The following is a 26,306-nucleotide window of genomic DNA, read 5'->3' as shown; positions in this document are numbered from 1 at the left end:
GCCTGTAGTAGTAAGCACTCATTAGATCTGATGAATGAATGAATGAATGTGTGGTCTTTCCAATTCATTGTAGTCTCTTTTCCCCAAGCCTGTGAGACTAACTGCATAGGATTAACGAAACCGTTGAACCTTAGGCATCAGACCTCCATAACAGAGCTACCAGCATCACAGTCCATCTGTTTCATGCCGGGACTTTGCCGCTCTAATCACCGCTTCATGTCTAGTGTGGTATATTGTTCTAATCACACACATTTCACAAATGCACTTTGTCTCAATCATGTACCAATCAGATTGCAACCTGGAGAGAGTATCCTTTTTATTTCACTTTGTAAAAGAATTTTCCTATCCAAGGAGAGCGGGAGGACTTTAATTAGGACTTTATTCAAGGTGTGGTAATGATATTTGATTGGTTTACACTGAGGCAGTCAGACCACAGAGAAAATCAATGTCTTGGCAATAGCCTTTGCAAAGGATCTCTGCCCTTATTAGCCCTTAAAGGAAAATTTATGCTATGCTTAAAAATACTGAAATAGTATTGATTATAGCATTTGATCTTTATCACTGCTAGACCAAAAAGTTAGTATGTTTTTTAAAAAAAAAAACCTAAAGTGTTTTATTTATATTGCATGGACCTGACAGTGCTAATTTGGTCGTAATATGGCTGCTGAGATAAACAAATGCTGCCTATTTGCCTGATTAGTCCTTACCCATCTCCCCTTTTTGTCATCTCTGCCTCCTAATGGATGACGGTTTTTAAAAAATAATTTCCTTTCCTTTAAGGTTTCCTGGGTTAATTTGTAAAGGATCATGTAATAGAGGCTATTATCTTGAGAAAGGCTCCTTAAGTTTGTGTTGGTTTAGGATAAAGTATATGGTCTGTTTTCTGGGACTGTCTGGTCATCATCATTTGAATGCAAGTCAGTGCAATGCTATTTGGGGCTGGTGTATCTATTAAAAAAAAAAAAAAAAAACTGGAGTGAAATGGGATCACATTTGCTGAAATTATATAAATGTTCACCGTCTCTGCTTCCAGCTTAAAATTCACAAGGTCTTTAGAGTCTCTCGACATTGACTACCATTTCTTTTCTGCCAAAAAGTGGGGGAGAAGACGCTGAACTGTGTCAAGAATGCTCTTTCAAACTGAGACAGTATTCCAACAGTCCAACCACAAGAATAGAAGATTTCTTTTTAGAGAAAGGAGAAGAATTAGAGTAGAATGTTTAGCATCTAAATAACTAAAATCCCTGGAGACCAGAAGTAGACCAGTAGACTTAGTCTCAGATGACTGTAGATGTTTTACCCTTACTAATCGCTGTTTACATTTCTTAGCAACATGAGACACACACAGAGTTTTAACTGCAGAAAGTGCTTACATTAACAATTTAAATGTGATATGAACTACTCTCTTCCTCTGGTTCAGTTTTGGTACAGTGTGAACTTAGCTAAAGAGGTAGACGTTTTAGCATATTTATTTTATTGGTTTATCTCATTATTTGAACAGCATTACTGATTTTTTCCCCTCTTAAGCTATGGTTAATCTATAAAACATTTTTAGTCTGAGCTAATAGTAGCTCAATGAATAAAAGGCATTATAATAAAGATTCGGGAAGGCATCTCTCAGAATGTTAGCCATTAAAACTCCAGCTAATAAAATTATTTTCAAATATGGAATCATTACACATTGGATCGGAGCCAACTTTCAGTGGCTAAGGGATAGTCTAATGCTGCGAAGTTGCCAAACTAGAAAATTTTTAAAAGCACATACTAAAAAACAAAACAAAACAAAAAGTATTTTTTTTTCTTTGCTAAAACTCCATGCTAGCCTCCATGCTAAAACTTTCAGTACATTCCTTTAATTTGCAAATTTGAGGGGCAGCTGGATGGCTCAGTCGGTTGGGCATCCGACTTCTGCTCAGGTCATGATCTCGTGGTCCGTGAGTTCGAGCCCCGCGTCAGGCTCTGTGCTGACAGCTCAGGGCCTGGAGCCTGCTTTGGATTCTGTGTCTCCCTCTCTCTGACCCTCCCCCGTTCATGCTCTGTCTCTCTCTGTCTCAAAAATAAATAAATGTTAAAAAAAATTTTAATTTGCAAATGTGAGTCCTGACCTTGAAGGTCATATTGAACATAGTCACTTACTTCTCTTATACATGGTATTTGACTGTTACTGTATAGCTAGTGTTCACATTTCTTTGGTTTTTCAGGAATTGGTGCTGATACAGTAATTAAGGGGCTGCATGAGCGGAATATAGTATTTGCTTTCTTGGATTGGATTCTTAGTTTTAAGTAACAATCCACTAGCATATTGAATTGATTTTTTTTAAATTACATTCAGCAAATCCATAAACTGCGGCGAGAGCTGGTTGCATCGCAAGAAAAAGTTGCTACCCTCACATCTCAACTTTCAGCAAATGTAAGTCACTCTTGATTTTTTTGATATATTAGAATAGATTTTTATATAGTAAATGGAATAATTTTAGTAACAGCCTCACAAACTTTAAGTGTCCAAAAATAAAACAGCCTTCAGTCACTCATACAAACGTAAACTTCCCTGCATGCCAAGTAATAAAATGTAAACCCAAATTGACGTGGTTAAAGGGCTTTTGTTTCTTCTTAGGTTGGAAACATTAGTAAGAGTTACAAGGGCTATTTCTTTTCTTATGTCTTATTTTTATTACTCTCCGTAGATATTTTTCAAACCACAATACAGTTGGTGGTTGACAGCGATTAACTTTGGAAGATAAAAAATTCTATGTGCCCTGCATTCTTCAGCACAATTTATTGGGCAATTAGTTAAGCACCCAATTAATTATAAAAAAAATTAACTTAGGTCTACATTTGGGTATCCAAGCTATATTGGAAATGAGAGAGAGTTCCCTAAAAAACCTGGGCAGTCTTCTCATAGCAGTTTGACCAGCTGAGAATGGCAAAAATGATGCCAATGACCATCAATAATATTAACATTTATTGAATATCTTTCAATGTGCCAGGAATATTCAGAATAGATGCAGAATAAGAAAGGAGAGCCTGTGACATTGTGCCTGGTCCTAAGGAACATTAGTGTTAGAAACACCAGTGAGGGGTAAGGAAGCTCCCACTGTTTTGCCATACGCCCTGCCACCTGCACTCAACATTAATCTGCTCAGTTGAAGCGTGTAGCTCTGGGCCCTTCCTCTGCCTCACCACTCTGCTCTCCATTGAGGTTTTCTATCTCCTAGACAAAGCATGACAGGGCAAGAGAGAGCAGGTGTAGGCCCATGGGGTACGAGCTGATTAAGAGAGATTTTAAGGATAAAAATTATTGTGCAATATAACTTCCACAGTATAGAAGTAAGTCTTTTTAACCCACCATGTATTCATTTCAGCACTGGATTTGAATTGATTTTATCTTTTCAACGTGGGAAGAATCAAATTAATTTGGGGTTGGCTGTATTCATTTTTATCGATGTTGTTAGGGGGTTGTTAAAAATAATGGCAGGTTTTAGAGAATTTTTAGGCAGTACTGAAAGAGGACAGAATTATTTAACCTATATTTTATGTTTAAGAATAATTCTTAAAGAAATAGTTCAGAAGCAACTGTAAATTTTATACTATAGGCTAGATGAATAACACTGTAAAACACTCAGTCTAGGTTCCTGACTCAGCACCCAGAGAACATATTACAATGTAAATGCCAGAAACACATGAATTGTGTTTATCTGCAATGAGGAAGGCTCAATGATAGACCCTATGGATTGGAGAGTCAAGATATTTACAGATGTCTTTAATGATTACTCAGGATTTTATTTTATTTCATAAATGTCTCTTGCATGGGTTTATATATTCAGATGTTAGGATGATAAATGTCTGCTATACATTATGGAATTTGGGCTTTACACGGTATTTTTAAAACTATTTCCATTTAAAACGCATTATATTAATATTCTGTTAAAAAGGAAAACTCAAACTAGAAAAATGGATGCAATAAAAAGTGTGTATTTGTTTTTCCCTCAGAAAACTCCCTTCCTAAACATGGTTATTGGTTTCTTTTTTGGGGGGAGGGTATAGTTGACATACAATGTTACATTAGTTTCAGGTGATTTCCCAAGTTTATACATTATATATATACTATATATTATATCACTATATACATAGTGATTTGTACATATCACTATATACATAGTGATTTCCCAAGTTTATACATTATTCTGTGTTCATCACAAGTGCCATTACATCTGTCCCATTACATCACTATTACAATATCACTGACTATATGACTGTATTCCTTATGCTCTGCTTTTTATGATTGTGACTTACTCCTTCTATAGCTGGAGGCCTGTATCTCCCTCTCCCCTTCACCTATTTGCCCAGCACCCCCACACCCCGTTCCCCTCTGACAACCATCCATTTGTTCTCTGTAGTTACGGTTCTGATTCTGCCTTCTGTTTGTTCATTTCTTTTAAGATTTCATGTATGAGTGGAGTCATATGGTTTTTGTCTTTCTCAGTCTGACTTATTTCACCTAGCATACCACCCTCTAGGTCTATCCATGTTGTCTCAAATTGCAAAATTTCATTCTTTTGTATGGCTGTGTAACATTCGGTTGTTGGTTTCTTATGTATCCTTCCAACTTTGATCTTTTTATTCCCATGAATACATAGATGCAACACACACCTGCAAAGGCTTGTACACACGCACACACAGACATACACACAGACACACACACACACACGTGAGCAACCAAATTTTAACATAAGGGAACAGTCCTGAAATTCGACTCTGTGCCATTGTTTGGAAAGGGAGCAAAAATTTTTTAAAGTTGTCAGCCATTGGCTACCTACCACTTCTCCTTTAATCATGCATACCACACTGTTTTCACTGATGTGTTTTCATGACTTTGGCTCACATATTCTCAGCTGAGCATTGATATGACCACCAGAGGGTGAAAATTGTTTTTTTTTGTGTGTGTGTGTGGTTAAAAAAAAACTTACTCTTTTTATGCACAAAGCACAGATATACATGGAAGCACAGATATACATGGAGTGCATAAAAAAGTATCCAGCATATCTCTGGTGCTAAAATGTCATGGAGGAAGGGTGCTATTAGAAGAAAAAGCATCTAGGGGCGCCTGGGTGGCGCAGTCGGTTGAGCGTCCGACTTCAGCCAGGTCACGATCTCGCAGTCCGGGAGTTCGAGCCCCGCGTCAGGCTCTGGGCTGATGGCTCGGAGCCTGGAGCCTGTTTCCAATTCTGTGTCTCCCTCTCTCTCTGCCCCTCCCCTGTTCATGCTCTGTCTCTCTCTGTCCCAAAAATAAATAAACGTTGAAAAAAAAAGTTAAAAAAAAAAGAAGAAAAAGCATCTATAATATCTCCTCAAGGAATAATAATGAAAAAAAAAAGAATGAATACAGAATTAGAGGAAGTAGTGTCAAATAGATAATTTTGTTTAAAAAGTGCTAGTCTTAGAGAAAATGCCCAAATGTATCCAGCTTCCTCTGGCTACATCTATGTTATCATTAGCAGAACTTTTTGCACATGAAAAGGAGCCTAAAATTATATCCTATTTTTCATGCTCCTTTTTTTTTTACTTCATAATGCATTTTATAAATCTTCTGAAATCACCTGAAGGTCATGACCTTAGGGTTCCTGGGCTTGAGTCCTGCATCAGGCTCTGTGCTGACAGCTCAGTGCCTGGATCCTGCTTCTGATTCTGTGTCTCCCTCTCTGTCCCTCTCCTGCTCAAGCACTTTCTCTCTCTCTCTCTCTCTCTCTCTCTCTCTCTCAAAAATAAATAAAAATTAAAAAAAAAAGGAAAGGAAAGAAAGTATGTGGTCGGACCTTAGCTAAATCAATACCCCACACATGCACAGGAAGAAAACAGAAGCCCCACAAGCAAGCAGCTGCAAATGTATAGTCACATCATACAGTCAGGTGCCCCCTGGCCTTTCACTCACACCTTTCTGCAGCCAAGACATGTGGGAAGCATTTCTTTGTGTTCTAATATATTTTGTTGTACAAATCTCAGCTCTTAGATCATCTAGAAGTAGGTGCTGAGGCTAGTTATTGTTACCATTTTTCAAAGGTACCATTGAATGAACATGTCACAAAAAAAAAAGGTACTTATTTTTTTTCCTTTCAGCGCATTGGTATTTTAGCCCCAAATCTCAAATGTATTATTTTGTTTAGGATTGTGTCCTTTTTTTTTTTTTTTTTTGCTTTATTTAATATTTTTATATAACCTGGCAGTTACTCTTGCTTTTCTGCATCTCCTTTAACAGAAAACAGTTTTGCATATACTAACAATGACAAAAACTGAAGGGACAATTTTATAATGTGTAGAAGAAATGTGAAACCTTAATTATGATAGTTTCATTTATTTTCAGTTCATCTATTGATTTCCAAAGTAAAGTCATAGATAGATAGATAGATAGATAGATAGATAGATAGATAGATATATCTCCACCAAAACCTATGTATATTTTTTGTTTGGTGGACCATTACTAAATTCTGGGGGAACAAATATAATGCAGGCATTTTTCATAATATTTCACCTTACTGTTTAGCAGTATGATAATTCTCTTTACATGTCTATTCAGATTGTATTCTAGGATTCAAAAACTGAAGTCAGTATGTATTAGAAATACCATCCGTAACTACTCTTCAGTCTTGCTTATTTTATTACCTTGACAGACTTCACCTAACACACATTGGGATGTAGTCATTATCATATTGACACAATTTTACTCTGGCTTTCAAATTATGCAGCTGGTAATGGAGAAGTAAGACCCAAGTAAATCATGATCAGTAGTCCCTCTAAAAATCCACAATTTTTAAAAAGTCATAATTTTGTTAAGGTTTTCGGACGAGATATATTGTCCTATAGTTTAATCAGTTTTACTTTCCATTTTAGTTTCTTTTATTTGTATCTTGTACTCTCTTTCCATTAATCCAATTGGTGAGAAGTTTATCCTTTTATTACCTTCAAAGTAACAAAGTTAGTAAGCCAAGACAAATAAACTTAAAAGCAGTATTTCAGTAACATACCTCTAACATATTTTTCATGGAGAACGATGTGACTCAAAATGTTCTTTGGTAACCAGTTATACATTTCTTATGAATAATTAATGAGTAGCAATGTTCCAAAGATTGAAAACTGACATTCTCATAGTGAACATTTTGTATTAATTAATAGCTACAAATTATAGGCAATATATTTATAGCTCCAAAATACAGACAATATATTTATTCGGCATACTCACATTCCTACATTCTTTGTCATTTTAACTCCCATTCAACTGATAAAATATGCATAGAAGGTAAAGTATAAATTTTCTTCTAGTTTTTACATCCAATAATTAGGCATTACAGTTGTTTGAGAGAATTAAAACTGCAATATTGAGTACATTCTTACATTTCTTTTAGTACATGTTAACAATGGTTTTTGGCCAGAATTTTCACTATTTTAAAAGAAAATGAGCAATTTTATTTTAGGATTTAGAAACCTATTGTATGCTCACAGCATGATTATTGATTATAATCTAAACTAGAATCAGCACAAAATGGTCAGTCATAGACAAATACATTATAAATCACATAGAGCAATGCATTACAGCAAAATCTAACTCCTGCTGCTTACCACTGGATGAATCTCAGAAACTCAATGTTAAGCAAAAGAAAAGTCACAAAATAATTGTGCCATATGATTCCACTCTGAAAGTTTTAAAAATAGACAAAGCTAAAACATAGTGTTTAGGAATGCAAGCTCAGTGGTGCAACTATAGAGAGAAGCAAGACAATAATTACCACCAATGTTGCGATAATGGTGGTTATCTTTGGGGCAGGGAGAGGCGACAGTAATAGGGGAGAGGTAAGAGAGAACTTCTAACATCTTCAAATGTCCAATTTCTGGACTTGGCTGGTGACTGATGAACCAGTGAGCTCTGCATTTTCACTTTGTTCAATTTTAATATGGCAGGAATTTTTTTTACATTAAAAAAGTTTATGCGTGAGAGAAAATGCAACATAACCTTATGTTAATTTCTGAAATATTAAGTCTGATGTAATGCTATTCCTTGCCATTGAAAACATTTTAAACTACAGCCGCATTTTCACTTTGTTCACTTTTAATATGGCAGGAATTATTTTCACAATAAAAAAGTTTACGCGTGAGAGAAAATACAACATAACCTTATGTTAATTTCTGAAATATTAAGTCTGATGTAATGCTATTCCTTGCCATTGAAAACATTTTAAACTACAAGATACAATTCCTTTTTTATTTTTTAATTTTTAAAAAAGTATTGAAACTCATTTTTGAGAGAGAGAGAGAGAGAGAGAACGAGTGGGGGAGGAGCAGAGAGAGAGGGAGATAGAATCCAAAGCAAGCTCCAGGCTCTGAGCTGTCAGCACAGAGCCCGGTACAGGGCCAGTACTCATGGACCACAAGGTCATGATGCTTAACCGACTGAGCCACCCAGGCACCCCTACTATTCCTTTTTTTTTAAAAGACTGTTATTTTTCCAATTAAATCTGCTAATGAACCCTGGAGTAGAACTCTCAAGGGTGTGTGTGTGTGTGTGTGTGTGTGTGTGTGTGTGAGAGAGAGAGAAAGAGAGAGAGAGAGAGAGAGAGAGAGAGAGAGAGACAATTTGGGGGGGAGGGAGAAAGAGAGAAGAGGGAGTGGAAAAAGAATAAAGAGTTGTTCTGGTAGACTGAAGATGAATAGAAGTATTCTCCACCAATTATCCTTCTCTATATAGCAATGTCAGGAAAAGAAAGGGAGCCCAGCCCAGCATAAGCTCAGAGCTAAGAACAAAGACACCTTTGTGTCGTGATGCTAATGGAAGGGACTTGTACATTCTAGCTGTTGGCAACAATGAAATAAACCTCTAGCTCTTACCAATAATGGAATAAACCTCTGGCTGTTATTAATAATGAAATAAACCTCTAGCTGTTACCAATAATGGAATGTTTCTAGTGCCCTAATTCCTTGGACTCCTGTGATTCATCTGATAATAGTTACCTCAGCGTTTCAGCTCTGCTAGAGTTACAAGGTGATGTATTTTAAGAAGTCCTTTACTCCCTTCCCTCAAAGAATTAATCTTTTGCCGAAGATTACCAAATTTCTTCCCACACATAGTTCATTGTAGGTGTAGGCTGTGAAATAGTCCATCATTGCACCTTTGTAAGGGCACAATAAGATTGGATGAGTGTGAGATAACACCCCTATAGCTCTCCTCAAGCTACCGTGAAAGCTTGAAGGACCTCTTCTTCATGCTTAATATTCTGTGGGTGAAGCTGTTGGATAATGGCATGTCGACAGAATCGGGCCTATTTTAGAGCCGTAAGATTGTCAAATACTTCTTAATCATAAGAGTTATGGTTTTATACAGCAATATGTATAATTCCGGGAGATTTAAAATAAAACCCGAAAGCCATGAAAACTTAAATAAAATATGACTGAGTGTTATTTCTAGCCGGCCAACCTGCACTTCCTTAGTTGAAGGGAATAAAGTAGAAATAAAAGCCATTTTATTAAAAAGAGTTTGGAGAATGAAGACAACTCTTTTCGACTGAATTCTTTGTAAGCACAAAAAAAGGAAAGATAATGTTAAAGCTGTCAGCAGATGTCTGACACTTGAAGGAGAGTGTCATTACAATAAAGGAACTAACAATATCTCCAAAGGTCATCATGCAGGTATAAAAAGGAGAAACATTTGTCCATTGACTACTGCAGTGACCTCCCCTTGAGCTTGAAGTCTAAAAACTTGGCAACTCAGAACTTTATTCAGCATTTTGGGTGTCAAATCCTCTGTGAGATGCAGGCCGGAAGGTGTTATTATTTGCAAAATGCCATCCCTTTTCAGAAGTTGAACTCACATTAAATGTCAAGAAATGGAAACACTGAATTTAAACTGAAGTTTAGAAATAATAAATAAAGATTGATGTTAAAGGAGAGTCATCACTGAGAGCTAACCAAGATGGTCATAGTATTTAAAGAATTAGAACACCTGAAGTTCAGCATTTTATAAAATGAAGAGTTTTCATCCATCTGCGTAAGGTCCTGACATTTAAAATGTGTTCCTTCCGTTTTGTTCACAGGCTCACCTTGTAGCAGCTTTTGAAAAGAGTTTAGGGAATATGACTGGTCGACTGCAAAGTCTAACTATGACAGCGGAACAGAAGGTATGTTCAAGAATCACCACAGGGGATTCGAATAAGACAGCAAGTTACATAGGATGTTTAAACAATGCCTGAGATGCAGCTCCTTAAATATAATGCTTCAGAGGATCCCTTCCTTATTAGATTGGAACAATGACAAGATAATACATTTTCTTGTCAGATTTTAATTTTTAAAGACTTATGATTCAGATTCATCTATATTAGAATACACACACACACACACACACACACACACACACAAAGTTCTTTCTAGGCCATCTATTTCACTTCTGACTAGACCCATTAAAAGAATACCAAATGTTGAGGCGCCTGGGTGGCTCAGTCGGTTGAGCGTCCGACTTCGGCTCAGGTCATGATCTCACGGTATGTGAGTTCGAGCCCCGCGTCGGGCTCTGTGCTGACAGCTCGGAGCCTGGAGCCTGCTTCAGATTCTGTGTCTCCCTCTCTCTCTGACCCTCCCCCGTTCATGCTCTGTCTCTCTCTGTCTCAAAAATAAATAATAAAACATTAAAAAAAATTTAAAAAAAAAAAAAAATAAAAAAAAAAAATAAAAAAAAAAAATAAAAGAATACCAAATGTTTTAAGAAAGAGAAGCAGTTGTATAGGGGAAGAGTTAGAATATTCCAGGAACAATTTGTTATGCAGTTGACAAGAATTACAGTCTGACAAGAATTTTCACAAATTTATGGTCTATAAACCCAGTTATAGACCATGGCTATAATCTGAGATAAGCGTGAGGAAAGTCTGGAGGAGAGTGAGGACTCTACAAAGTAAAGGGACTCAGGGTACAGCATCTGTGAGATGAGACTGAAACACTGATCCTGAGCTGAAGTTTAGAAATGCGGAATGCTAAATGAAGATTTGGGTCGTTTGCACTAACAAGGACTAGTTGGCATCTGGGGATGCTGTCTTTGAAAAGTAAAGCTAATTTATATGAAAAGCTTTAAAATAAACCTGACGGGTTTTTACGGAGTGGGAGAAGGAATTCTAAAAAGAAAGAAACAGAATTTAGGTCACAAGGCAGACATATCAAAAAGGTTCACGTTGCCTAGAAAGAGTATGGACAGTTTCCATGGGGTGACCAGTAACTTACCTCTCTGCCATTATTTTGGCCCTAACCTGGGTCCTTGGATGGGTGTCAGAGACAGATGCAGTCTCTAAAATTGTATGGAAACATTTGTAAAACCTGCATATGTGCATGATCTGAGCAGATGTCCAGTTTTCATCTAATTTTCAGAGATCCAAAATCTGAAAAGCTTTGGCTATTTTCAGAATCTGTACCTATATCTGTCCCTAGAGATGGTTTCAGTTTTGTCTTTAGTTCCGTAAAGTATGTCATTAGCTTTAGAGAGCTAGCATATGTTACCATTGTGTTCGTTTACCAATTTTTACATTAAAAAAAAAAAAAAAACCCTGAATGAACAGCCCAATTACACTAAAGAGAAAAATCAAATATTCCTCTTGTAGCCTGGTGTAATTAGCAAACTCTAACGTTATTTGCCCTTGTCTTCGATGCTCCTGTGTCACAGATTTCCCTCTTGCCCATGAAAGAGAGCACTATCCATGCCTGTCAAACCTGTTCTGTAAGGGAAGATGACAAATGCCTTTTGAGCACAGGAATTTTATCTTAATCTTTTTTGAAGAGGAGAGGGGCAGTACAGTTTACCACTTCGCTATGTAACCTAAGAACTTGGCAAATAGGATTACAAAGGTCTTTTAGGGCAGCCAAGTGGGAAAGAATATAAGGAAGCTTGAGTGTGGATCTCAGCGGAACCTCTTTTTTTTTTTTTTTTTTTTTTAGTTTATTTATTTATTTTGAGAGAGAAAGCATGCACAAGCTGGGGAGGGACAGAGGAAAGGAGAGACAGAATCCCAAGCAGGCTCCCTCCATGCCTTTAGCACAGAGCAGATGCAGGGCTTGGACTCACAAACTATGAGATCATGACCTGAGCTGAGATCAAGAGTCAGCACTTAACTTAGCCATCCAGGCACCCCGTCAGTGGAACCTCTGTAAGGGCTGAGGAATTTTCCTTTTCTGACCCTCAAATTCATCATTTTATTTATTTATTTATTTATTTATTTATTTATTTATTTATTTTAAATTCATCATTTTAAAAATCAGGATTATAATAACTACCTTACAGAAGCATTATGAGGAACAAATAAGGTACTATATAACACTACATACAGTGGATAGTCAAAAATGTTACCTTTCTTACATTGCTTTCCTTTTTCCCCTTAAGAGATATAGGATAAACCAAGTTTATCATTGTCCATAAGCCAGGCATATCACTAGAAATCATAGCTAGTATTTAAGTCTCATATCTTTAAGAAGTCAAAATTAATGTTTTTCACCCCCCCATATTTCCTTTAATTACTTTACATTTATAAGTAAAATTTCTTACAAAAATTGGAAAACTACGCATTGTTAATTTTTTCATAATGCCTATGAATAATGCCCAAATATTTTTAAATACATCTGCATAGTACCTGGAATTTTAAAATTATCCATAACGTAACATTGCCAAAATTATGAAATTTTCTCAGAAGATGCCATGATGTCTGAAATTGCCTTGCCCTTTTTTAACTGAAAATAAAGTGATTGCTTGTCTCATTGCAAGCTGTATGCACACAACAGTGTTAGTAAGTAATTTATTTTATACATCTGAGATGTATAACTTGCCTATATCCAAGGTGGTTTTGAGAATCATAAAATTAATTGTAATACGATATGGCACAACTCAGTAACGGAATCTAGTGAAAACCAGTAGAAGAATGTATATAACAAGACGCCTGAGCCTATGTAATTACTACTGCAAAGCACAAAATGGAATTGAATGTCAAGGAAGCCAGCACACAAAGGGGGATGGCTTGGCATGTGTAGCTCTCATTTTCTGACCAGAAGAGTATAATTTAGATCGGAGAGACAAACTTTTTGGCACTGAATTCAAGGACAAATTTATTGTAAAGTTTTTAAAATTGGGGTCATGGAATAACAAAAGACAAAATCACTGTTCAAATAGACATTTCTCTAAAAGCTGAGGGCATAACATTTAATCATATTTCAGTAAAGTCATTTCTTCAGGGAGCTGAGATAAAAGGGTATATTGCTCTCTGGTGATCCAACAATCCTGGGAAAAAGATTAGAGCATATAGAGCAGAGGTTTTGAAACTCTGTTCTTGGAGTTCCAAGGCTCATTTGTCCATTTAATCATTCACCAAAGTTATATTGAATTTCTACTCTGTATAAGACACTGCTCTAGCTACTGAGAATTTAGCAGTGAACTATATGTATATGGCATATATTTTATAGTGTACATATATAATATATGCATTCTATATATGTAAACTGTGTATAACTGGTTATAAGAGTATATATTCCAGTAGTTGACAGATTATGATAAAAATATAGGATTTCAAGGGACACCTGGGTGGCTCAGTTGGTTGAACATCTGACTCTTGGTTTTGGCTCAGGTCGTGATCTCGCAGTTTGTGGGTTCAAGCCCTGCTTGAGATTCTCTGTCTTTCTCTGTCCCTCCCATAGGGTAATTTGAATCCATAAATTTTTCATGGATGCAAGTTACTTATACTACTGGGATTTGATGAACTAGTGTATTTTCTGAGAATCAGGGCTGTCTGGTTTCTTTCAGTAGAAACATTTACAAGATTTCAAGGCACACACACGGGGATGGGGAGTAGGATGTGTTCAAAGAAACTACAGCTAGATAGTGTAAGATTAACTGAATGTCAGTGTGATGAAACCAAAGACAGGTTTAGCAGAAATTTTTAAGAACCTTGCCTAGAAGGTCAAGTTGGTTGATGAGATTTATTGCCAAGCTTGTAGGAAATTTGCAAGTTTCCAGGAGAAACTTGGAAAGAGGTCAGATGCAGTTAGGAAATTAGGTTGGAGAGGATACCAAGCAAGGTGAGTATTATGACAAACTACTTGATCATCTCATTTTGAAGCATTCCAAGCCTGACCTTGATACTAATTTAGCCTCAGAGACATGTACAAAACAATTGGAAAAGATACTGCCTCCATCCACCTTCTTGTACACAAGAAACTTTCATGGAAAACTGGAATCTTACATCAATGGCAGGTATTTGGGACATCATTATCTACAATAGCTTATTGTAAGTGAATAAATTTTTGGTTCCCAAGTTTTAAAGTACCACGTTTGAAAAGTGAGAAACATCAATGAAATATGATCTGATCATCTATTCCCAAGATCCTGTACAGAATTATCCTAGCCTCAATCTTCTCCTTAGTATATATGAAGAGAGTAGGAAAATGGATACTACTGAATTAGGAGAGACTTTAAATCCTTATCCTGATGGCATATACATTTTCCAGTTTTTTTTTTTATTTCCTGAAAGTGTAATATTCTTAAAACTCAAGTATCTTCTATTTGGTCACTTTCAAAATAAAGACACTATATGAAAATATTTCAGAGTATCAAATGATTTTATATTTGGCTATTTCTAGAACTTGCTTCTAATTATACGGCAAAAAAAGAGGAATTCATAATTGTACTTGGAAGCAGCATTGCAAATTCCAAGCATTATAATAACCTTAGAAAAATATGGCTTAAAAATAAATGTGAACAATCAATTATAATTATGAAGGAGAAGAAAAGGAAAACTAAAAATAAACTATTTAAAAACAATTTATATGTCTCAGTCAAGTTTTCACTTTCAAGTGCCTTCTATTAATCTTTATATACTTACTACTGGAAAAAGAGAGAAAGGATAACCCTGACTTTGTTGCCAACCCAAGGAAATGATTTCACTGATTTAGCCATATCCAGACTTTCTGTTTATAATGAATAATAAAGTCACTGATGTTTTTATATGGCACCATAGGTGATCAAACACCCTGTTGTTAAAATATAAGTAGAATTGAAGCTTTACATTATTCTTAGGAGATAAACACCTGTTTAACATAGACTAGAACATTTGAGCAAAATCACCCCAACATTTACTGAGATCCTAAGTCAGGTGAAAAGATAAAGTCTACAACAGCTAAATAAGCTGAATGCTTTAAATGATCTGGAAGCACAGAGAAGGGCTTTAGTTTTTCTGAAAGGCAAACTAAGAGGTTTCAAGCTCATTCTACCATGGCCTTTAATGGTGAGAAAAATATTTAAAGCAAAGGGAAAAATCATATGGGAAGACTCAGAGAAAAGGATAGCTGTAGTTTGAAGTGATGTGGAAGATGGATCTCATCAACTGAAATAAGAAAGAAGGAAGGAATTTTTGCATGTATATAGATACCTAGTTCAGGTTTGAACAGATTATCACTGTCAAATTTACCTATCCTTTTAATTAAAGACACTGGAATATTTTATAGGTGCTTGCATGTACTTATGAAGTTCCCCTAAAGAACTACTAAGATGAATTTGGCTAAACTAATTTTTTCATGTATGTGATTTTCCCAAACTATATAATGAATATATCTGTTACCTAGTTATTCTTCCTTTGGGTCTACTGTGTCATGCTGCATAATAACTAACGTGCTTAATATGTTTTTTTAGAAGATACTTAGTTTTAAAAGTGAGCATTCTTCTACCTCACATTAAAAGCTATTTTCTGAAAAAGCAATATTCCCTGAACATTCCATTTGTAATCTTCATTATAACAGTTTTGAGAAGAGATTTCCGTAGAAAACATTAAAGTTTAGACCCTGAAATAAGTCCGCTTACTCATAAAATTAAGTATGAGATCTCATTTCCATTTTACTTCTTTCAACTTAAAGCCACATATTTCAGCAGATTTTAATCCACAGTACAGGCACTGTTGATTTTAAATTCAAGGATGAAAATCTGATTTTAATCAAAATTTAACTTGTATTCTAGTTTACACGTTGTAAAACTACTCTTTAAATTATGTGATTGATTAAGTATGTACAGTAGATCTCCTTTTGTGAATAATTTTCTGGTAAAGGCAGAATGAATTTTCAGTAAACATTTTATCTACTGGGAAATGTATTTTAAATGGAAAATACGTTAAATTTTGGTAAACTTACCTATTACTAATTGAGCAAGGGACAAAATTTAGATAGAACTTGGAGAGACAGAAATTATGACGAAATTTGTATTATGACAGTGGAGCTTTTCCACAAACCTGTTTCTTTTGTGAAAAATACATGCAAATGAATTACAGTCAAGTATTTAAGGATCCATCTATGAATCCACGAGATTGTTACTGATTTTCATTATGTAATTCTTTGGCTTACAAACTATTAGAAGTCTGTAAGAGGGTTTATTTTTTTAATATCTGTGTCCATTAGAAATACGTCAGATATCCAGTGATAATAGTTCCAGGATGTGCTAGGTATCTATTCCAAACTCGGATATCATTTCAGTTAGCATTGCCCCCTTTTTTTTTTTTAAGTGTCTAAGTTTCGAATAGTCTCTGGATGTTCTCATATCTGAAGCAGTTTCCTACAAAGGCAATGTTGTGATCTTACCTTTTTTTGTATATTCGGAAGACAGAGAGTAGGAATAAGCTACTGACTATGGAGGGAAGAACCCAAGCCTGATTCTTTGGATTTCTGCCAACGATGCTAGAGAAAATGATAAATGACAATTACATTACCTAGGAATTCTCCCTCTAAGAGGCTGACAAAAATTCTAATTTTTAGAGTTGCTATCACGGCCAAGAATTCTGGATACTCCTGGTTTGGGGGCTCCCAATGGAAATACTGCCAATGCTAGAAAAACACTCTACTTCATTTTGCAGTGAGGCACATGTCTTCCTGATGCTGCCTCATAGTCACTTGTGGTTAAATAATTCATTTAGATAACTGTGAAAGATCATATTTGTATGTTCTTTGAGACACATCTTAAAGTTACCCTAAGTTCAATAAGAAAACAGATGTTGTATAAAAAATTGATTTGTAAGCTACCTTTTTTTTTCTTTTTGATGTACTATTATTTAAGGAATGCACATTGCATATATTTTTATTCACTTTAAAAAATTCCTGTGTTGTTTTGGCTTGGTAAAATTGAGGTCTCCATGCTAAAAATCTTACTGGATAAAAAGTAGCAGAATCTAAGACGACCATGATTTGCAAAGCAGAATTTAATGATATGATATTTAGTAGCAATGAGTTAGGGATGAGTACCTCTTTTTATACTTGGGTATGAAGAATCAATTCCCCAAGTGCAAAATCAAAGAGACAAAATCTGAAGTCATTCATTCAGGGTTTCCGGCTGACAGTAAAATGCAGTCTGATTCACTAGTACAATCCTGATAGCTAACCCTGTGATGTAATCTGGTGGTATTCATAGGTTTGGTATAAAATGAGCCATGTGACATCTTGCTTTGTGTTGAACTGTCCAGCTTTAGGCGCCACCCTTTGAAAGGAATAAAGACCATGCAGGTCACATTCATAAGAAAATAGCCAAGGCATTTTTTTGTTTTTATTCTCCTTTACATTTAACTAAATGAAAAGTCGTTAAATGCAACTTGACAAGGTTAGTCAGGCATCCAAATCTCTCAGGATGTTCACATCACGTACAATTGAACCCAGTTGGTAGTGAATTATAAGCAAGGGCATTTTACTTTTCTCTCTAGGTACTAAAACCTCTAAATTCTATTTGTTTCACAGGAGTCTGAACTTATAGAACTAAGAGAAACCATTGAAATGCTGAAGGCCCAGAACTCTGCTGCCCAGGCAGCTATTCAGGGAGCACTGAATGGTCCAGACCACCCTCCCAAAGGTATATTTAGAAGTATTGCCATTTTTCATTCAATGTAATGAATATCTATTTGATTCATTAGAGTGAAGCTGCTTTTACTCAGTGGCATTGTCCTTTATAAGGAATAAGTTGGTATTAAGGCAGTCAGAATCCCAGAATTTAAGAACAGTAGCTTTCCTCATCAAATAAATTTTTAATTAAGTTTAAGGAATTTGCTTCTATAGTAGGACACACCTTTCTCTCCATTTGGTTTGGTGAAAGTGGGGCTGGGGAGGTTGGCTAATACATTTATCTCTGACTTGAAGCAAAACAAACCCTGTAAAGACCATCAAAGTCTAGATCTGTAAAGAAAATAAATTAATTAATATGGTCAAATTCCAAGGAGAAGGTGTGTGGAACAGCTCCTTCTGGGTGGAGGCATTAAAAAGGGACACTTCTTATGAAAATGCTAAAAACAATAAGAAAAAGGACTAAAAGTTAGTCTACTTTTAATTATTACTATGCTTTGTCAGTTCTAAACAATAATAAGATAATCTCCTTTGCCATCACCCCCACCCCTTAGTTTCCCACTGTAGAAATGCTTTGTGTTAATGTCATGTCAGTTTTTTCTTTGCATAGGTTCTACTTATTCATGCCCTACCTCTTTTCAATGGCATTCAACATGCTCAACTCTTCACCAGCTAAACAAATGCTTTTATAAATCTTGAATGCCCTATCATGTATGTTTCCATTTCCAGGGGAATTCTGGGAACATTTTATGGAATCTTTTAATGTCTCCAGCAGCCAGTCACACTTTGGACTCCTCGAGTGTGGCATCTCTTACCATCAACCCAAAAGGGTTCTCTCCAGGATCAATAATGATTTACACGACACGAAATCTAGTACCACATTTAAAATTCTTACTGTATTTAACATGCAGACCGCATTGTATACTGATGTCCATTCCATCCTAATTGACACATTAATTTCTTGTAATATTTGTAATATTCACATTCTTAGTTTTTTCTCCTGCTGCTTTGAAATCTCTTTGAAAGTTTCTTTTGCAGGTTTACTCATTTGTATCGTTTTGTTAAATGCTGATATTTCTTAGAACCCAGTCCTAAACTCTCTTCCATTATGATTTTGTGCATTGTGATTCCCTTCTCCTATCTAAAAATCTATAAACTCATCTAATACTCTAGCTATAATTATCATTTATGCATTGATAACTGTCAAAAATATTTCTTCAGGCCAGGCTCATCTCTTGAGTTGCAGATCTATAAATCGAGCTGCATAAGAGAGAGCTCCACTTGGTTATCTTTGGATGTCTCTTTGTCATGTTAAATTCAACATCTCCAAATTTGAACTTGTCATCTTCCCTCTCAGACCTGCTTTGCCTTCAGTGTTCCTTGCCTCAGTAAGTGGCACCACCATTCTTCCATTTAGCCCGCCATAAACCTAGATGTTCATTCATATATCCTCCTCTCCTCATTCATTAAGTCACCAAGTTCTATTGATTCCACCCCTTAAATATCTCTTGGATGTGTTCCCTTTTCTCAGATCCTACTATTACCATCCCTTATCTCTCCCCTGAACTGTGACCACAAACTCCTAAATCCTTCCTGCCCTTCATCTTAAAACCACTTTGTATCATTCTTCACACTGAAACCAGAGCATTAGTCAACAACAAATATCTATAGGTATCCCTTGCCTTTAGGATGAAATACAAACTTCTTAACATGACATAATTTCTCTTCGTCATCTTTGTTCACTCAACAAATATATAATGATTATCAGTTATTTGCTAGACACTGGTCTAGACCTTATGCTTTGCTTTTTTGTCACATTGTATATTTCAGCTACCCTGACTTCTTCTAATTCTCTAAAAGTTTTTTGTATGTTCTGTTTATTTCTACTTAAAATTTTCTGCCTTGTGTGCTCAGCATAAAAACGTTTTGAGACCTAAGAGAGTTAGCCTAAATATGCCTCCTTGACCCTTAAAATTAATGAGGTCCCCTTGTGGTATGTTTCTGGAGATAACTGTAGTTCCTCTATCAAAATTTGCATTGTACTTTGGTGCCCTAATTTATGTAAGGTCTGCCTTTTCTAATCAATGGTAGGGTGGTATGTTTTCTCAATCCAAGTGACTGTGGGGGTGCTGTACACATAAAAGGGGTTTATTTGAATTTTAATTTAAGAAAATACAATTTTTGGTGTGCCTGGGTGGCTTAGTCCATTAAGCATCCAACTTTGGCTCAGGTCATGATCTCACAGTTCATGGGCTCGAGCCCTGCGTCAGGCTCTGTGCTGACAGCTGAGAGCCTGGAGCCTGCTTTGGATTCTGTGTCTCCCTCTCTCTCTCTGCCCCTCCTTTGCTCATACTCTGTTTCTCTTTCTTTCTCAAAAATAAATAAATACTAAAAAATTTTTTTTAATAATAAAATTAAAAAATGCAATTTTTTAAATACTAGAATTCAAATTTTAGAAAAAAATTATAAAGTGAGAGATACTTAAACTGAAGGACAAACTAGTCCTCTAGGGGCTACTTCTGTTAGGAATTTAGCAACTTTCCATGCGGGGGAGTTGATTTATATGCTACATGGAAAATTACTGCATATTTAAAGCTTATCTTAGAGCTATAATAAAGCAGCTTATGTTCTGAATCTTCATGTTGTAAATAGGTCCAGAGAAGGGATTGAAAAAGACTTAATCCTTTCTTTAACACAGTACAAGTCACTGAAGTAAAACTTTCTGGAAGGATTCCTTTTATCTTAGGCAACAAGTACCCTAATGTATCTACTGGAATTGAAAAAAGGAATTCCTCTGCTCACTAATGTGGGAGGGGTACATAAAATAAGTAAAATGATAACAGTTAATATTCAAATTGGTCAAGAAAGATTAAAAAATATTTTTATAAGATTTAAAACTGACAAAAACAATTATAAGTGTATATAGGATATTTATGTTTCAATAATATATATTCAGTGAACACAAACTGATTCTTACTATCTGACCATTGGCATCACATACAGAAAATAAAGTCTGTTGGACTGTTTATGTATCTTTCCATGGGTCATTATGGTGATTGTATAAGCTATAAGCTATAAACTTATAGTCCGAAATCATATTGAGATTTGGTTTTCGAGAGCTTTACACATTTATGTCAGGTAAATTTGTAACATGTAGTCTTACAATATATATTTGGAGTGAGGCAACAGTTTTATAGACAGGTCAAACTGAGACAAAATCACGTAATTAATGTAACTTTCTATTTTCTATGTGTTCATCCCATTTATTAACAGAGCCTGATAAATAATAGCAGTCTATAATAGAATAAATTTATTTATTCATGCACAAATGTTATCTGAATAGCTGATATATACTAGTCGCTCTGTTAGATCTTGAAATACAAAGATAAAAAAACAAAGCCCCCTACTCTCAAGGACTCACAGTCCACTGCCACAAAAGGTTATAAATATATCTCTGGGTAAATTTAATGATACAGAGATACATATATATAACCATATATGAAAGGTAAAATAATAGAAAATTTTACTTTTATTTTTCAAAATACACTTTTTTTTAAGTCACTACCTCTGTATATAAACATAGAATAGTTTTTCCTTGAGATGTACCAATTTAACAAAACATGTAGTAAATTGCTATCAACAGTGAATACATTTTTAGGAATGTTAGGCAAACAGTTGTGCTGAATGAATAAGAATAATATTGCCCATAAGCACTTATTGATTGCCTACCATAAGCCATAGTGTGCACAAGGTCCTGGATCTACAACGGTAAACAAAACAGATATAATCTTTGTCTCCATTAAACATTTACACTTGGGGTGCCTGGATGGCTCCATCAGATGGGCGTCTGACTTCGGCTCAGGTCATGATCTCACGGTTTATGAGTTTGAGCCCCACATCCGGCTCTCTGCTATCAGAGCAGAGTCTGCTTTGGATCCTGTTTCCCTCTCTCTCTGCCCCTACCCCACTCTCTCACGCACTCTCTCTCTCAAAAATAAACATTAAAAAAAATAACCCTTAAATCTTGTGGGAGAGCAGAAAATTAGCAATTGTTGTGATCATAGGTATAGCTGAATATGCATGGCAAAACAGTTATAAGTTAAAAAATGGACAAGAATTAGTGCCATAGAAAGCAAAGGTAGCAGGGAACCTACTGGAGGTGCATAGTCAGGAAAGGCCTTTCCTAGATAGCAACATTTAAGGGGAGATCCAAGGAACAATTATCAATGTATATGGCAAATATTGAAAGAGGAGTATTCCAGAAGAGTCTTGAGATAGAAAGCAGACTATTGCCTTTATGGAGCTGATACAATGAGCAGAGGTAAAATAAGAAGAACCAGGTTAGAGAGACAATTACTGACCGGATTACTGAGGGACTTTTAGGCCATTTTTAAGAGTTGAAATATTTTCTTTCTTCTTAAAATGGTAATCTACTAAAAAGTCTGAAGTAAGGGAGTGATGATGACATTTTCCTTTTAAAGATTTCTCTAGCTACTGTTTACAGAATGGTTTGAACTTGGACAGCTCTTCTTGACGTAAAGCAGAGAAGCGTTAGTAATAGCTTCAGCTGGGGCATCGGTGGTAAGAAGGGTGGGAAGTGGGAATGAATGGATGAACAAACACGTAACTGAAATACAGACTTTTAAAATAAGCTTCTCCGTTCGTTCATAAGGTTCACATCCATTTGGTCAACCGTTCTTTTCCAAGCTCTATAGTGTCACATGTACTGAATCAAATACTTACAAACACTAGCAAGAAATTGTTAGAGATGAATAAAATAAATTCCTTTCATTCCATGATATTACTGAAATTTGCTTTTCAGTATAATGAATTCGGTTCATAATAATTCAACAAGTATGTTTTATGCCCAGATTCTCTCTTTATTCTTTATTGGTGAATGCATTCATAACTGAAGATAAATAATACCTACAAGGACTACTTTTGACCTATGATTATAAGAATTTACCTCTCTTCTCAAATTTTGAAGGTTAATCAAAGCCAAATACAATTTATTAATACTGGATATAATAAAAACTCTTGAGTACCTTAACATCCAGTACCATTGCTTTAGTTGTGAAAGTCAATTACTAGGAAAAAAACCTAAAAAATAATGTATCTTGATCACAAAAGCTTATAGCCAAGCACAGCAGAAATGTAAGATACAAATAAGTACCAACATATTCTTCTTTTCTTTATTCATACAACTTCTAGTATTAGTTGATTAAAAGATACTATAAATGCCTTAAGTTGCGACATTGGTAATGTTTGGGGCATGTAAACACATCATTATTTTTTAAAGCACTTTTAAGAGGCCACAATCTACAGAGTCTGAAAAATAGTTTTATTTTTGGCTCCTATAAAATTTGTTAGCGTATTGAATATCTTAAGGGAAAAAGTTGAGGTATATGTTGATATATATGTATATGACTAAGGATGGAGATATGTATACATATATTACATACCCACACACATGTTCACTGATTATATGTTTTAAAAGGAACCAGTTATAGTTCCATTGTCATGGGGCATTGTACTGTTAAATACATCTGTCAACTGGAAAGCTTTGATTTTAAACTATTGTTTCTATGGAAACTTTTTGAAAGCTATATAGTGATTTCTGACATAAGTTCTACTGAAATTTTTTGCTCGGCTAATCTGCGTTGATGCCAATTAAATATAATAATAGATTTGACCTTAAAGTAGACTGGGCCTTAAAAGTAATTTTATGAATTGGAAGTGTCTCCGCTAACACTTAATATTAGTTCACTGTAAGCAGTAAGTAAAATTACTTATTTAACTCTCAGTAAAATTTCAATTTCAACAACTGTAAATTAATCTTATAGGCTGATTTTATGGAGTAAGTGGATATCTTCAAAATGTGAATAAATGCCAAAAGTTTTTTTTTTTTTTTTTTCAAATCGTCTTGTGTGACTAGAGAAGCACTACATGCTTTGTAGAAGCACGGCAAGCCCGTATCACATGGCAGTTAGCACGACAGACATTACAATCTGTCCAGGTCTCGGCTTGGCTCTACTGTGTTTCAGCTCTGTAACTCTGGTCAAATGATTTTTAGTAATTAAACTCATTTCAACACTTGCTTTAAGAATGAAATTAAATAATCCCAGGTCAGAGTCAACACAGAGTAAAAGCTAGGTTTGTTATTACCTGTGGTTATTGTTACTGTCACCATTACTATTCCACGTCATGGGCAGGGATTATGATGCGTTGTCTTAAATATGTGCTCCGTTTAGTGTATACATGTCATCTACCCAGATTCTCTCTTGAGCGTCTTCCCCCCACTGACTCTTTGACCTCGGTCAGGTTACTTCTTTGCACTTCAATTTCCTCATCTGTGAATTGAAGTGCTTAAATGACTTCCAAGGTTTGTTTTGGCTCTATCATGGTATGATTCTATGAAATGGAAAATTAATATACTTGGCTTCGGTAGCTGTATCCAAAGCACTAATATTAAAAAGACACAATTAATTCTCATGCAGTTATGAGTTTCCATTTACTCCATGGGAGTAATCATTTGGAATAAATCACTTGGAAGATCTGTTTGATCCAGGTATTCAGTGGAAATCAGTAGCATAGCATTTCATTTTTGGGTAAAAACTTGGAACTCATTAAACCACCAATGCTACAGACTTATATGAGATGTTCAATGAATCTTAATGAAGATAACGCATTTAATTAAAGCAAAGAAGGTTGTATTTTATTACACTTAAAAACCAAAGCTGCCCTGAAACGATTTGCACAAAGCCATGTTGACTTTTATTAGCAGACTTCCTCTCAGGAAGCCTAATGGTCTCATTTGTTCCCAGTGAAAGTGTATGAGCTAATGTGATATTGTCTATCTGTTGCTAGATCTCCGTATCAGAAGACAACATTCCTCTGAAAGTGTTTCTAGTATCAACAGTGCCACAAGCCATTCCAGCATTGGTAGTGGTAATGATGCTGACTCCAAGAAAAAGAAAAAGAAAAACTGGGTAAGTAAGCCATGGTCATTTCATCTCATTCAGAAGCATATTATTGCACAATGAGTCAGGTTTTTGTTTTTGTTTTTGTTTTTGTTTTTGTTTTTTCCTTATGAGATTTAGAAATCTGTAGCGGTTTACAAAGACTGTCATTCAGGTAACTGGCCTCTTGAATGCTGGACTCGTCACCAAAATTAGGGTGGCATGGTGCTGAAGTCAGGACCAGGCTTGGGTTTGAATCCCCACTCTGCCACTTACTACTGGGACCATAGGCAGGCTCCTTCACCCTTTGAGGGGGCCTACATTTTTCCCATCTGTAACAATAGGTTCATCAACACTGACTTTATAGAGTTGTTGTAAGGAAAAAGAAGATAACGTCTGTTAGTAAATGACAGGGCAGGGATTTATCGTGGAGGCGAGAAAGAAAGAGAGATGGTGGGAGTGGTGGCGGTGGTGGTGGTGGTGGTGGTGATGGTACTGATGGTGGGGCTGGGGGAAGAGGAGAAGAAATAGATTGTAAAAGTAGGGACAGAAGAAACCTTGACGGTCTTCGCACCTCTCACTTCCACGGGGCTTATAGTGTAAATAAAGCTTCGCCTCACGAGAAATGAACTACATGAGTGTCTGCTTTCTATCTTTTTTTTACCAAGAGAATATAGCAGAAACAGAACTGCTTCAACAGAGCACTGCCTTACATTTGCTAGAGATTTAATTTATGATAGCACAAAGCATTTGCTAAAAAAAACGGAGAAGATGCTATCACAGCAAAATGTTTAAAAACCACGAAGTAAAGGGTTTCTTTGAATGCCATGAAACAAAGGTCGATTTTTGAAAGAAGTACAACTCTTGATGAAATCCAAAACGTTAAACCATCAGAGGATTTTACTGGAGTGCCTACTATAAATAATGAAAGAAATATATATATTTTTTTGTTTAAAAAAAATGTTTATACAGGTAATATTTTAAAATACTGATCAGCCTTCCTTCCCTTGATTTGTAATTCCACACTCTTTCATGTTTCTGCAAGGTGAACTCTAGAGGAAGTGAGGTGAATATAAACCGTGGACAATTTGGCATGCATCTATAAAAAATACCCTACCTTGGCATGAATGCTATTCATTTTGGCAGTAGGCTTTTTATACCTTTTAAAAACAGATTACCTTGTATGTCTTTTCTTTGTGTCTTTTCATTTTAATCTCAAATTTTCAAGAGGAGGTAAAACCACTTTCTGAATAGCGCTGTAGGGGATACCAATTCTGGTTTTGAATAGTACGGGAATTGAAAAATTTGAATAGAAAATCACAATTAATGAAGTGTTAGGTGAATTTGATTTCATTTTGCTTTTTAAGTTTATACTGTCAGCAGGACATGACTTGATTGTAGCGCTAAAGTGGCCATTTAAAACAAATTGCCTTGAAGAGAGAAGCATTGGGAGTGGAGATCCCTTCAAGGTACTTAGTT

General features: G+C 35.6%; 1 protein-coding gene across 9 annotated transcripts in view; it reads left to right on the top strand.

Moving 5' to 3' along the window:
* Positions 1 to 26,306, top strand: part of NAV3 (neuron navigator 3) — a 598,387-nt gene that overhangs the window by 532,843 nt on the left and 39,238 nt on the right. For 7 of the 9 annotated variants that reach the window (XM_086712755.1, XM_025927005.2, XM_025927006.2 and 4 more), the window contains 5 exons: positions 2,333 to 2,410; positions 10,077 to 10,160; positions 17,770 to 17,881; positions 24,736 to 24,857; positions 25,873 to 25,893. In XM_086712755.1, coding sequence (XP_086568881.1) covers positions 2,333 to 2,410; positions 10,077 to 10,160; positions 17,770 to 17,881; positions 24,736 to 24,857; positions 25,873 to 25,893 — 417 coding nt within the window. The remainder of the gene's footprint in view (positions 1 to 2,332; positions 2,411 to 10,076; positions 10,161 to 17,769; positions 17,882 to 24,735; positions 24,858 to 25,872; positions 25,894 to 26,306) is intronic. The other 2 variants (XM_086712752.1, XM_086712758.1) reach the window with 1 other exon arrangement.

Source organism: Puma concolor, chromosome B4 (genome assembly GCF_028749965.1).
Source record: "Puma concolor isolate L17-30 chromosome B4, mPumCon1.1.hap2, whole genome shotgun sequence".
In the NCBI taxonomy this organism is placed as follows: Eukaryota; Metazoa; Chordata; class Mammalia; order Carnivora; family Felidae; genus Puma; species Puma concolor.
Note: the sequence above shows the minus strand (reverse complement) of the source record. Positions and strands in the feature narration are given on the sequence as shown.